The sequence below is a fragment of the Homarus americanus genome, unplaced genomic scaffold (genome assembly GCF_018991925.1).
Source record: "Homarus americanus isolate GMGI-L3 unplaced genomic scaffold, GMGI_Hamer_2.0 scaffold54315, whole genome shotgun sequence".
In the NCBI taxonomy this organism is placed as follows: Eukaryota; Metazoa; Arthropoda; class Malacostraca; order Decapoda; family Nephropidae; genus Homarus; species Homarus americanus.
Genome location: NW_024737508.1, coordinates 142,710 through 156,208, shown reverse-complemented (window position 1 = coordinate 156,208; position 13,499 = coordinate 142,710). Strand labels below are relative to the sequence as shown.

At 45.9% G+C, this 13,499-nt stretch overlaps 1 protein-coding gene across 1 annotated transcript; it reads left to right on the top strand.

Moving 5' to 3' along the window:
• Window positions 1–695: 695 nt before the first annotated feature.
• On the top strand, window positions 696–7,990 carry LOC121873463 (protein rolling stone-like). The gene is made up of 5 exons (XM_042377048.1): window positions 696–982; window positions 1,408–1,590; window positions 2,171–2,266; window positions 7,300–7,379; window positions 7,954–7,990. The coding sequence occupies exons 1-5, from the start codon at window positions 881–883 to the stop codon at window positions 7,988–7,990; spliced, it is 498 nt and encodes a 165-aa protein (XP_042232982.1). The 5' UTR covers window positions 696–880.
• The last annotated feature ends 5,509 nt before the right edge of the window (window positions 7,991–13,499 follow it).

Here is a 13,499-nt window from a genome sequence, read left to right as displayed (position 1 = left end):
AAGGAAGGTAGGGAAAAAGGGAGAGGAGATGGTGAAGGGAAAGGAAGGAGGGACATGAGGCGGTGAGGTGGGGGGAAAGAGGGGGGTGAGGTGGTGAGGGAAGGGGAGGGAGATGAGGTGGTGGTGTGGGGAAGCTGGTAGGAGGGAGAGAGAGAGGGATGGTGTGGGGAAGCTGGTAGGTAGGGAGGTTATGTGGGGAAAGGAAGGAGAGAGGAGGAGAGGGAAAGTGGTGTGGGGAAGGAAGGAAGAAGGAGGGAGGGAGAGGGAGGTGGTGTGGGGAAAAAGAGGGCGGGAGAGGGGCAGGCTGATGTAAGGAGGTGGGTGGTCGGGGATGAGGGAAGAATGGGAGAGCCTGAAGGAGGGGGTGGGAAGGGTGTGTGGGAGAGAGTGCGGAGTGGTGTGTGTGTGGGAGGAGTTTGTGGAGGGAAATTTGTAGGAGGGGAGGTGGGAGGCATGGGACCGATGGTGATTTATTCAACAGCTGGGTGGAGATTCACTCACGTAATCGCTGTCGAAACTTTGCCAATGACGGATAAATCGGCCCTAAAATGTGGCAGGTGGTGAAGAGGGGGTATGGAGGCGCCTTTGTTTGGCTACGGGTCATTACCAGGTCCCAGGTCACCGTGATAGGTTTCAGATCCTTGTTTTGGGTCATCAGGTTCCAGGTCACTTCAGGGTAAACACCAGATCCCTCTTTAACCACCTGTGAGTTATGTAACTTATCCACATTAACCAGCTGATAACCACCTGCAGCTCTGAGAAGTGATACATCTTCTCTCCCTGAACCATCTGTTGCTGGTGAAACATCTGTGGCCTTATTTACTAACTCCTCCTTCTCTCTGTGGCCAGGGTGTGAGGGCGAGGTGGCCGGGGTGAGGCCATGGGGTGCTGGACACGTAGCTGGGCCACCCTCCGTCGGGAGTTTAAGCTGAGCAACTTCAAGCTTGACCATCCAGAACCTCAGCTCTTCCTTGCCTCCGAGGTAAGTAAGGGAAGGGGAGAGGTGAAGAAGGTGAGGGAGAGAAGGGCAGAATAATGGAAGAGGTGCGGGAGGGAAGGGCAGAGTAAGGGAAAGGGTGAGGGAGGAAATGGCAGAGTAATGGAAGAGGTGCGGGAGGGAAGGGCAGAGTAATGGAATGGGCGAGGGAGAGGAAGGGAAGAGAAGAGTAAAGGAAAGGGTAGGAGAGGGAAGGGGTGACGGAGATACGGGGAGCGTAAGGGAATGGGTGAGGGGGGGAGGAATGCAGGTGGGAGGGGAGAGATTTTGAATGCAGGAGAAAATTGGAATATAGTAAAGAATGAAGAAGAGTAGGAGAAATGATGTGTAATAATAATAATAATAATAATAATAATAATAATAATAATAATAATAATAATCATCATCATCTTACTACCATCTTCCCGTAGTGGCAGAGTCAGCCTGTGAGCGAGGTGAAGGTGTGGTATGTGGTGTACAGGTGGGTATGGGCGCTATACCACGTCTCCTGGTGGGCGGCGAACCTAGCCTTTGAAGGTAACCTCGACGCCACCATCCAACGGAAAGCCTACCACTTCATCTACCTCACCAACTGGGCCTACCTCAGCATAGCGGTGGGTAGATTGTGTGCCTCACGTTGTAAATCGACCTTTGTATTCAAGGTCCTGTGTGTGTGTGTGTGTGCGCGTGTGCGTGTGTGTGTGTGTGTGTGCCCCCTCCCCATTTACTCAAGCTCGGTAATGGTCAAACTTTATAATCTCAATGGGAAATATTTTTTTTCTCTCTCTCTCCCTCCATCTCTCTCTTTTTTTTAATTAAGCTACACCTTCAACCTCAAGTAGTGACGAAAATAATGATAAAGTAACATAATAAGGCAGCTGACTAAAGGTGAGGTGTTGTAGGGATCCCTGAGGTGTAGAGAGAGAGAGAGCATATATATATTGATAAATGAAAACCTCGAAAAGTTTCCAAGCTTCATATGTGATCAGATTCATTGTTGTTCTTCTGAGACTCTTAAGGTATACGATTACTCTTTAAATTTATGCTGATCATCGTGCCTCTTACCTATATTTTCAACCTGTAACCTGTACTTGATTTTTTAACTTGTTTACCGGTACCTGTAACCAGTTTACCGGTACCTATAACCACTTAACCGGTACCTGTAACCACTTTACCTGTACCTGTCGCCGACAGATCATGAACGTGGTACATGCGTGTATAATGACGAGCAGCTGGTTGCGGTACAGGCGGACGGTGCAGCTGCCCAAGACCACCACAACACAGCTCAAGGTAACACAGCAACACAGTTCAAGCTAACACAGCTACAAGGTAACACAACAATAAAGTAACTGCAATAAGGTAACACAGCAACACAGTTAAAGGTAATACAACCACAGTTAAAGGTAACACAGCAACACAACACATCAAACATTAAGACAAATTTTCACACAATTATAGAAAATGTTTTAATCATAGAATTATTGAAGGAAAACTAAAATAATATGTGTAATACCTAACTGCTTGTCCAGGTGGAGGGGTACGACCACATTACCTGTCCGGTACTCTCACACACACGCACACACACACACTTCACACAGGTGATTATAGCAATGGTGAGGGTGTGAATGACCACCACACATGTTTTGATCCCTCGTGGAGGTAGTAGTTGTGGTGGTGGTGTAGGACTGTGCAGCTGTTCAAGTCCAGGATTATTTTAAAGGATTCTCGTGTGTTGAAATTTCCTTCCTTCCCTACCTCCTACCTGGAGATGTGAGAACGCTTGTATACCTGCGCTCCCTTTAAGCCAACGGGAGACAGGTGTGAAGCCATAAGTGTGTCGGAATGGTCAGACTAGAGATCATGAGAGAAGCACAGTAAAGGTGTCTGGTATAAAGGGAAGCTGATGAAAGGAGGTGGAATGGGGGGAGAAGAATGTGACGATGATGAAGTTAACACGAACTGATGTAGTAAAGATAAAAGATTAGACTTGTGGGTATACATAGTAATTAACAGGAAAGAGAGACAGACAGAGAGGGAGACAAGTAAATATTGTATTGATAAAGTAAACTATTATACACAGGTCCGTAGTCGAAGTTGACCTTTTATGTTAAATTCATTAGCCTTCAAGAAACTAATATTTACATCTATTCACAGTGTTCTTGTTACCTACTGTACCTTGAGAGATGTCCGATAATTGAATAATATTACCTGACAATATCTTGATAAAACAACCACCTTGGCAATACACTCGCGAGCTGAAATACATCACTTAAAATTCATAAACAAAATTACCTGTCCCAAATTAATGTTCTAAGGGGTTCATAAACATAAATTCCTAGACAGTAGATGTAAATAAATGACAGTGGAGACAGTACACCGTTTATGACAACTTTTACCACAGTGAGTAAATTACCTTGACAACACCTTGACGGAGGCAACAAGTGTGAGAGGCGCCACAGGTGTCTCAGCCGTGTCCAATAATTACTTCCTTGGTGTCCACAGTTTCCCCTCTCTTCCCCTTTCCCTCCTGTCCTTCCTCCTCCCTCTTACCTACTTCCCTCCCTCTTAACTACTTCTTTCCCTATCTCCTTCCCTCCCCTATCTCCTTCCCCTATCTCCTTTCCTCCCCTATCTCCTTCCCTCCCCCTATCTCCCTTCCTCCCCTATCTCCTTCCCTCCCCTATCTCCTTCCCTCCCTATCTCCTTCCTCCCTATCTCCCTTCCCTCCCTATCTCCTTCCTCCCCTATCTCCTTTCTCCCTCTCCTTCCTCCCCTATCTCCTTCCCTCCCCTATCTCCTTCCCTCCCCCCTATCTCCTTTCCTCCCCTATCTCCTTCCCCTCCCCTATCTTCCTTCCCCCCTATCTCCTTCCCTCCCCTATCTCCCTTTCCTCCCCCCTATCTCCTTCCCTCCCCTATCTCCTTCCTCCCCTATCTCCTTCCCTCCCCCCTATCTCCTTTCCTCCCCCCTATCTCCCTTCCTCCCCTATCTCCTTCCCTCCCTATCTCCTTCCCTCCCCTATCTCCTTCCCTCCCCTATCTCCCTCTCCTCCCCTATCTCCTTCCCTCCCCTATCTCCCTTCCCTCCCTATCTCCTTCCCTCTATCTCCTTCCCTCCCTACCCTTTTCCTCCCCTATCTCCCCTCTCCCCCTATCTCCTTCCCTCCCCTGTCTCCTTCTCCCCCCTATCTCCTTCCTCCCCTATCTCCTTCCTCCCTATCTCCCTTCCCTCCCCTATCTCCTTCTCTCCCCCCTATCTCTCTCTCCCTATCTCTTCTCATCCCCTATCTCCTTCCCTCCCTATCTCCTTTCCTCCCCCTATCCTCCCTTCTCATCCCCTATCTCCTTCCCTCTATCTCCTTCCCTCCCCCTATCTCTTCCTCCCCTATCTCCTTTCCTCCCCTATCTCCTTCTCCATCCCCCTATCTCCTTCCTCTATCTCCTTCCTCCCTATCTCTTCCCTCCCTATCTCCTTCCTCCCCTATCTCCTTCCTCCCTATCTCTTGTCATCCCCTATCTCCCTTCCCTCTCTCTTCTCTCCTTCCCTCCTATTCCCTCCCCTATCTCCTTCCTCCCTTCCCCCTCCTATCTCCTTTCCTCCCCTATCTCCTTCCCTCCCCTATCTCCTCATCCCCCTATCTCCTTCCCTCCCCTATCTCCTTCCCTCCCCTATCTCCCCTTCCCTCCCCTATCTCCTTCCCTCCCCCCTCTCCCTTCCCTCCCTATCTCCTTCCCTCTATCTCCTTCCCTCTATCTCCTCTCCTCCCCTATCTCCTTCTCATCCCCCCTATCTCCTTCCTCCCCTATCTCCCTTCCTCCCCCTCTCCTCTCCTCCTCTCTCTCCTTCCCTCCCCTATCTCCTTCCCTCTATCTCCTTCCCTCCCCCTATCTCCTTTCCTCCCCCTATCTCCTTCTCATCCCCCCTATCTCTTCCCTCCTCTCTTTCCCCTATCTCCTTCCTTCCCTATCTCCTTCTCTCCCCCTATCTCCTCTCCTCCCCTATCTCTTCCCCCTATCTCCTTCCCTCCCATCTCCTTCCCTCCCCCTCCCTTTCCCCCCCTATCTCCTTCCCCCTATCTCCTTCCCTCCCTATCTCCTTCCCTCCCCTATCTCCTTCCTCCCTATCTCCTTCCCTCCCCTATCTCCTTCCCTCCCCTATCTCCTTCCTCCCTATCTCTTTCCTCCCCTATCTCCTTCCTCCCCTATCTTCCCTCCCCTATCTCCCTTCCCTCCCCCCTATCTCCTTCCTCCCCTATCTCCTTCTCATCCCCCCTATCTCCTTCCCTCCCCTATCTCCTTCCCTCCCCCTATCTCCTTCCCTCCCCTTCTCTCCTTCTCATCCCCCTCTCTTCCCTCCCCTATCCCTTCCCTCCCTATCTCCTTCCCTCCCTATCTCCTTCCCTCCCCTATCTCCTTCTCATCCCCCCTATCTCCTCTTCCTCCCCCTATCTCCTTCCCTCCCCTATCTCCTTCCCTCCCTATCTCCTTCCTCCCCTATCTCCTTCCTCCCCCTATCTCCTTCCCCTATCTCCTTCCCCCCTATCTCCTTCCCCTATCTCCTTCTCTCCCCTATCTCCCTTCTCCTCCTCTGCTTCCTTCCCCTCTCCTTCCCTCCCCATTCTCCTTCCCCTATCTCCTTCCCTCCCCAATCTCCTTCCTCCCCCAATCTCCTTCCTCTATCTCCTTCCTCCCTCTATCTCCTTCCTCCCCTATCTTCCTTCCTCCCTATCTCCTTCTCTCCCCCCTACCTCCTTCCCTCCCCTATCTCCTTCCCCCCTATCCTTCTCCCCCACCTCTTTCCCTCTATCTCCCTTCCTCCCCTATCTCTTCCTTCCCTCCCCCATCTTTCCCCCCTCCCCCCATCTCCTTCCTCCCCTATCTCCTTCCCTCCCCCAATCTCCTTCTCATCCCCCTACCTCCTTCCCTCCCTATCTCCTTCCCCCTATCTCCTTCTCTCCCCTACCTCCTTCCCTCCCCTATCTCCTTCCCCTCCCCATCTCTTCCCTCCCCTATCTCCTTCCCCTCCCTCTATCTCTTCCCTCCCCTATCTCCTTCCTCCCCCTCTCATCCCCTACCTCCTTCCCTCCCCTATCTCCTTCCCCTATCTCCTTCTCTCCCCCCCTCCTCCCTTCCCTCCCCCTATCTCCTTCCCTCCCCTATCTCCTTCCCCTATCTCCTTCCCTCCCCTATCTCCTTCCTCCCCTATCTCCTTCCCTCCCCTATCTCCTTCCCTCCCCTATCTCCTTCCCCTATCTCCTTCCCTCCCCTATCTCTTCCCTCCCCTATCTCCTTCCTCCCCTATCTCCTTCCTCCCCTATCTCCTTCCTCCCCCTATCTCCTTCCTCCCCTATCTCCTTCCCTCCCCTATCTCCTTCCTCCCCTCCTTCCTCCTCCTTCCCTCCCTCTCTCCTTCCCTCCCCATCTCCTTCCCTCCTTCTCCTTCCCTCTCCCCTGTCTCCTTCCTCCCCTATCTCCTTCCTCCCCCATCTCCTTATCTCCTTCCCCCTATCTCCTTCCTCTATCTCCTTCCCTCCCCTATCTCCTTCCCTCCCCTATCTCCTTCCTCCCCTATCTCCTTCCCTCCCCCCCTTCTCCCTTCCCCCTATCTCCTTCCCTCTATCTCCCTTCCTCCCCCTATCTCCTTCCCTCCCTATCTCCTTCTCATCCCCCTATCTCCTCTCCTCCCCTATCTCCTTCCCTCCCCTATCTCCTTCCCTCCCCTATCCCCTTCTCATCTCCCTACCTCCTTTCCTCCTCTTCCCTGCCTCTCTCATTCCTCCATCTTCCTCCCTGTCACTTTCATTGCCTCCTCCTTTTCTTTGATTTACCTTCTTCATTTATCTTCACTTTTCCTCTCCTCTCCTCCTCTCTTCTCCTCTCCTCTCTGATGTTTCGTCTCTTCTCTCTTCCATGCCTCTTTCCTGTCTCCTCACCCTCTCTGCTTCATATGGGAAGGGGAAGGATAGAAGAATGGTGAATGAGATAAGAATGAAAGGGAGGAGAGAAGGGTGGGGAATGGGACAAGGATAGGGAAGAAGAGGAGGGTGAAGAATGGGGGAAGAAAGAAGGATGGGGAAATGGGGAGGAGAGGGGAAGGAGAATTTTACAGAACAGAAGGAACGACTGTAGGTGTATCGTGTAATATATTTTCAAGGTTGTAAGTGACATGTGACATGGCAGGTATAGTAACAGGTGTTTAATTGACAGGTGTGTAAGTTGTATTCACCGGTGTAAAATGTATTGACAGGTGTACAACTGGTGTTATGACAGGTGTAAATCAGGTGTTGTGATGACGTGTGTGTATAACAGGTGTTGTTTCGGCAGGTGTTGTGGGTGCTGCAGAATATTGTTTTCCCTCCTGCCCTTCTCATCTGCAGCTTATTGGAGTGCCATATACAACCCAGGTGAGTCTCTCTCTCTCTCTCCCCATCCAGTACCCCCCCTTTTTTGTCCCCCCTTTACTATTCATTCCCTTATCTTTGACCCCTTCACTCTCTCTCTCTCAGTTTCTCTCACCCCATCACAGCACTCAACCTACCTCTCCTCCCCCTACAGCATACCCCATCACAGCACTCAACCTACCTCTCCTCCCCCTAGCATACCCCATCACAGCACTCAACCTACCTCTCCTCCCCTGCATGCCCCATCACAGCACTCAACCTACCTCTCTCCCCCTACAGCATACCCCATCACAGCACTCAACCTACCTCTCCTCCCCCTACAGCACTACCCCATCACAGCACTCAACCTCCTCTCCTCCCCTACAGCATACCCCATCACAGCACTCAACCTACCTCTCCTCCCCTACAGCATACCCATCACAGCACTCAACCTACCTCTCCTCCTACAGCATACCCCATCACAGCACTCACCTACCTCTCCTCCCCTACAGCATGCCCCATCACAGCACTCAACCTACCTCTCCTCCCCCTACAGCATACCCCATCACAGCACTCAACCTACCTCTCTCCCCTACAGCATCCCCATCACAGCACTCAATCTACCTCTCCTCTAGCATACCCCATCACAGCACTCAACCTACCTCTCCCCCTACAGCATGCCCCATCACAGCACTCACCTACCTCTCCTCCCCTACACCCCATCACAGCACTCAACCTACCTCTCCTCCCCTACAGCATACCCCATCACAGCACTCAACCTACCTCTCCTCCCCTACAGCATACCCCATCACAGCACTCAACCTACCTCTCCTCCCCCTACAGCATACCCCATCACAGCACTCAACCTACCTCTCCTCCCCTACAGCATGCCCCATCACAGCACTCAACCTACCTCTCCTCCCCTACAGCACATCCCCATCACAGCACTCAACCTGCCTCTCCTCCCCTACAGCATACCCCATCACAGCCTCAACCTACCTCTCCTCCCCTACAGCATACCCCATCTTTATCACAGCCTCAATTCACAGCATCCCCATCACAGCAGGTTCACATCATCAACTCTGTGTACGTAATGATCGACCTGTGGGTGGTGGCCTCTCCCCTCCGGATCCTGCACTTCCTTTCTGTTTCCTGGTCATCTACCTCCTCTTCACGCTCATCTACTGGGCGGCGGGAGGAAAAACACCTGACGGAGAGAGTGCCATCTACCCTATAGTGGACTGGGATAATTTGGGTGTCACTCTCCCTTTCGTCTTCTGCTGCGCCGCCTTCAGTCCGTTGATGCAGGTATGTTTTGTTTACAAGTGAGGCAGCGAGTCGTACATCTGGCACTATAACAGACTCGTCGTAGGATAACATTCCGACTATTGTTTAACTAAAAAAAATATGTTTTTGTTTTTTCGTCATGGAAAAATAAGAATGGCATTCCTCTTGCATTTAAATTATGGTCTGGTGTTAATAACTTTTATGACTGAAGACCATAATATTAAAACAAAGATATTAGTTTGCGATTGTTTTGTTTTTTAGTAGAGGGCTTGGATCACTAACATTATTTTCCTCACATACAGGGCGTGGTGTGGTTGATCTACAGAGCGCGAGTGACTGTGCGGGAGAGGTGTTGTGTGCGCTCAAGGGTGGTCGCCAGCCTCCCCCACCAGGGTCGTGGATATCCTCGGCCGTGACGCCTCCATGGAGAGCGTCAACCCCCGCAACCCTGAGCCCATCACCTCACAGACTGTGTAAATTGGCGCCAATTACTTAACGCCAGTCACAGGTCTACAGCGTAATTAGCTCCGTATCACTTCACAGACTATAATTGGCCCCGTCATTGTAATAGCGCCAGTTAACTCAGTCGAGTCACATACTCCATGCCAAGAGATTAGTCACTACACAAATGGTGCCATTTTATGCTAGTCTTTTTTGACAGCGTGACTGATGCTGCTTAATTAATGCGTGGGAGCGAAATTATACACCGTTTATGAAAATTACAAGATCAATGAATTTATGTATCATCTGTTAGAGAAATTATTAGTGTCCTATTTTTTGTTGACAAAATAAATTTTTATTTATATGTTTTAATATTAATTCACCCGTAAAAAGATTTAAGTGCTGACGGGATCGGTTTAAACATTAGCATCGAATCTGGGACATAAATACTTGAAACTTTTTTTACGAGCAAATAATGAATACATAGATAACATATAACTTTGTTTCGTCATTGATTCACATAATTCAGTTTTTTTTGTTGCGACGCAAACAAAGCTGTAGTAACAACAGCCGTCACCCTGTACGTGGCGCCAAAACACGTACATTCAATAGACTATACTTAATAGGAAACCTTTTTTTTTTTTTTTTTTTATATATATATATATATATATATATAAATATATATATATATATATATATATATATATATATATATATATATATATATATATATATATATATATATATATATTGATCACTATATTAAACTGACTATAAAATCCTTAGGTATATGATATAGAACATTGACCATCGCATCTTATATTATGGCTCTAAGATTTTTACCAGAAGTCTTAATAACTACACCTAAAAGTGTCCAAAATATTTATATGACGTGATTTTAGATATTTTTAAGAATTTGGCAGAGGAGATGTCAAATGTTTACTCGTCATCAACAAACGCAGGGCCTATTACTATAGCAGTACTATTACACTGAACGTACCTAAAGGACTATAAGGAATACACACAATGCACAGAATACTGTACAGATGAAATGGTAAGACTACAGACTTGGTAGTGGAGTTCAGTTGACGAGCAGAACATCAGTGCATTATGTAATTGGTCAAATACACCCCATGCTTAACAGGATCCATTCTGACCTAACCATTAAAATTGGAACCGAGTCCTATTAGGGGGGCCATCTTAACGTAGCTGTTAGGATTGGAGCCTATAGTCCTATTTGGACCCCTGTCATAATGGATCTCAATAAACTCTAATCTTAATGAATCCCAATAGTGTGTGTACGTGACTATAGTATACGATGCCTCATCTGACGAGGTTGGTGCCCCAGCTAACGGCAGGATGTTATCTTTTTTTTTAATCCTGCAACCTAATATAAGAGAACACAATGTTGACGTCCATTTATGCTGGCCATTCATTGTCCACGAATGAATTCTTCTATTTAGGAAACCTGGAGTCGACCACGCGACAGTTTATTGAACACTGCCTCTTTACTGCCAACGTTAGTTATCATTTTAATCATCCCAAAACGGCGGCAGCAGTTTCCCCTTAGGACAAAGCTGGGTTCCTGCCTGCTGTGCGTTTCTGGGAACACTGTAAGCTGGAGTATGTATCCCACATTTTCAGGGCTAAAAAGGCATGTTGTATAATTTCAGTAACTCATGCGTCAGATTATTTCTGCTAGCCATGGATGAAAGAACCCAAATAAATCCATAAGCCTGATTGCAGTATTAACACCATTTTGGACATCATCTTGTGCTGTAACTTAGTGAATCTGGTAGATGTATTCTCAAACTTAAACGTACGAACTTGAAAAAATCTGAATCTAGCGATCTAAATTATTTATGGACAAATTCTGAGACATGGTCCTAATTCTCAAGCCTCGTACACAGCCTTTGTCCCGTAAATGGTGATGTAAGAACGCATCTAATGAGCCCATTTCAGCCATGACACAAAGCTGAGGATAGAATTGGAATCGGATATTGCCTCGAGGTACAACGGTGAACAGTAACTCGGCGTGTTCTTCATTCTTCCTTTACAGAGGAAAAAATAACTTAATAAATTTGAGAATCTTGATATATTGGGTTGCCAGGGATAGCGGGAGGAGGGTATAGGTGATATCAGTGGTTCGGAACTCTTCATCCTAAATACTGTATATTCCTTACTATGCCAAAGTTCCTTATAGTTCAGAGTTCAGAGTTACCTGTGTTTTATTATATATAATATTATTTCTACTGTATTTTTTATCACTACTATTACTGCACTACTAACACCAATACAGTATTATAAAGTTAATTTTTGCACCTTTAATAATAGTTTGTTTTCTTAGAGACTGTGACTGAAACGTTTGTTTTAGCTAATGTATAGAATGCAAGTACATTGGGGGAACGGGGAAAAACTACTCTGAAGTTACTTTAGAAGCGGCTGGAAGGTCACGGCCTCACGTGCTTGCACACGTTTCAATGATTAGAATAAAACTATGGATTATGCGTGATTTAGTAGGAGTGAACCATTCAGCGATTGTACCAGCAACAGTAGTTCGTTCCAATTAAAGCTTGAAATGGCTCGATGTTTTTGAATCGCTTGAGGCATAAGTCACGTCACTTCCTTGTTCCCCCTGACGAATTTTTATTTTCTGGTTGAGAACAAACATTCTAGTCCAAATCACGGGAAAAACTACAAAAAAGGCATGACAAATACAGTTCAGTATTAAAATAATGGTTGGCAGAGATAGTTATTAAAGTAGTAACAACAGTGATAGAATAATAGTATTGTTTTTATCACCTGCCTTCCTAAATAACATAAATACAACTAGAGGTGTGGTTGTAAGGGAAAGAGGAGGCTGATGATGACCTCTGTAGGAACTTCCCCCTTGTTCTTAAAAGTCTTGTTCCAGGCTATTTAAAGTCTAGTAATGTCCCAAATTTTATGGCTAGATAGTATTATTAATTTTATTATTAATGTTTTTGTTGTTATTCACTGTGTAACTACTTCATTAGTTATCACTTTTACTTAATTTGACATATAAGAAAATACATACATTCCATATTTGTGGAAGGAGACCATAAAACATTTTCACACATCACGTTCTGCATAAAGGTCAAGCAGGCAGAGAGGCTGATTCGTTAATAATTACCCCAAAAGATGGTGGTGGATATGAAAACGTATCTGGCTTCTATTTACGGTAGTCTTGTGTGTTATGTTGGCACCATATTGGGCTCCTCTCTGTCGTAACTTGTATCTTAAGTTCACCAAATATATTTATGCCAAAGTTCTCCAGGTACAAAGAAACAAATGGCTGAAGTTCAAATGCGTCCCAATACTAATAGGCTTCACTCCTATTAAGCCCCAATTTTAACAGGATAAAGTACTTATAGGCCTCAATCCTATTGTTAGATGAGGCTGGGGCCAATTAGAGCTGAAGCTTATTAGTACTCGGGTCCATTGTACCAGTCCTCATAAAATAACATAAACAGTTTTGAAAATATTGACAGAATTATAGAAAAACTAATTGCAATATGAAATGAATGTACAGAGTATGTCGGTTATGTTTGTATCCGGTCATCCTGAAATGTAAAAACAGGATTATAGCTTTAATTAACCTTAATATTCATGTTTTGGTGATACGTTTCTTGTGACTCCATTATAAAGTTTCGTATCAAATATTTCATATATTCTTTTTGAATAAAATGTGGTAAAAACGATGTTATTAATAAGATATGTAGTCCATCATTTTTGTAATATTTTTTATTTCACAATTAAAAGATAAATCTTGATATGAAACTTCGTGTCGCATTCTTAAGTAAGATATTGATCCCCAAACCATGAATATTAAAGAATTTGAGAGTGGTTGAGATTTTTCCTGTGTCTAGTAGGTTTTTGCATTTCAGGAGGACCTTTTGTGTTTGAGTGTAAGATAATTTTTCTTGCTAATTTATGGGTAAATTTTACAGTGTATTTTTTATGTACAGGTACTGTAGTTAACTTATTTAGATAAAGCCATGAATATGATATGGAACTTGTACATTACTAATATATAATAATTTTCTGTATCATTATATGTAAATTGAAAAATTTCAATGGATTCCTTCACAAGAGAATGGTGTTTGTACTTTTTTGTATATTGGTACCAAAAATTATCTATACCATTAAGTAATATAATGGGTTTTATTTGTGTTCCCGTGACGTCTTTTAAAAATTGGTTCAAAGCAAAAAACTGTTTAACTACAGAGCCTTATATGAAAGTTGTAATGCCACAGGCCAGTCCAGTGCAGCATCGCATTTACTTATGGTATAGAACACATTGATGATTTGGACATTCAGTACAGGCTTACAGGCAGATGTTTCATCCTGGACACACTGAAGTACTGTATCGTGAGCAAGAAAGAAATGTGCGGA

Bases quoted from the DNA above. Each gene is read 5' to 3' on its own strand.
- LOC121873463 (XM_042377048.1), top strand. From the start codon at position 881: ATGGGGTGCTGGACACGTAGCTGGGCCACCCTCCGTCGGGAGTTTAAG. The intron at 2,267-7,299 runs GTAACACAGCAA...TTGTTTCGGCAG, and splicing joins CCACCACAACACAGCTCAAG to GTGTTGTGGGTGCTGCAGAA. The intron at 7,380-7,953 runs GTGAGTCTCTCT...TCTCCCCTACAG, and splicing joins GAGTGCCATATACAACCCAG to CATCCCCATCACAGCACTCA.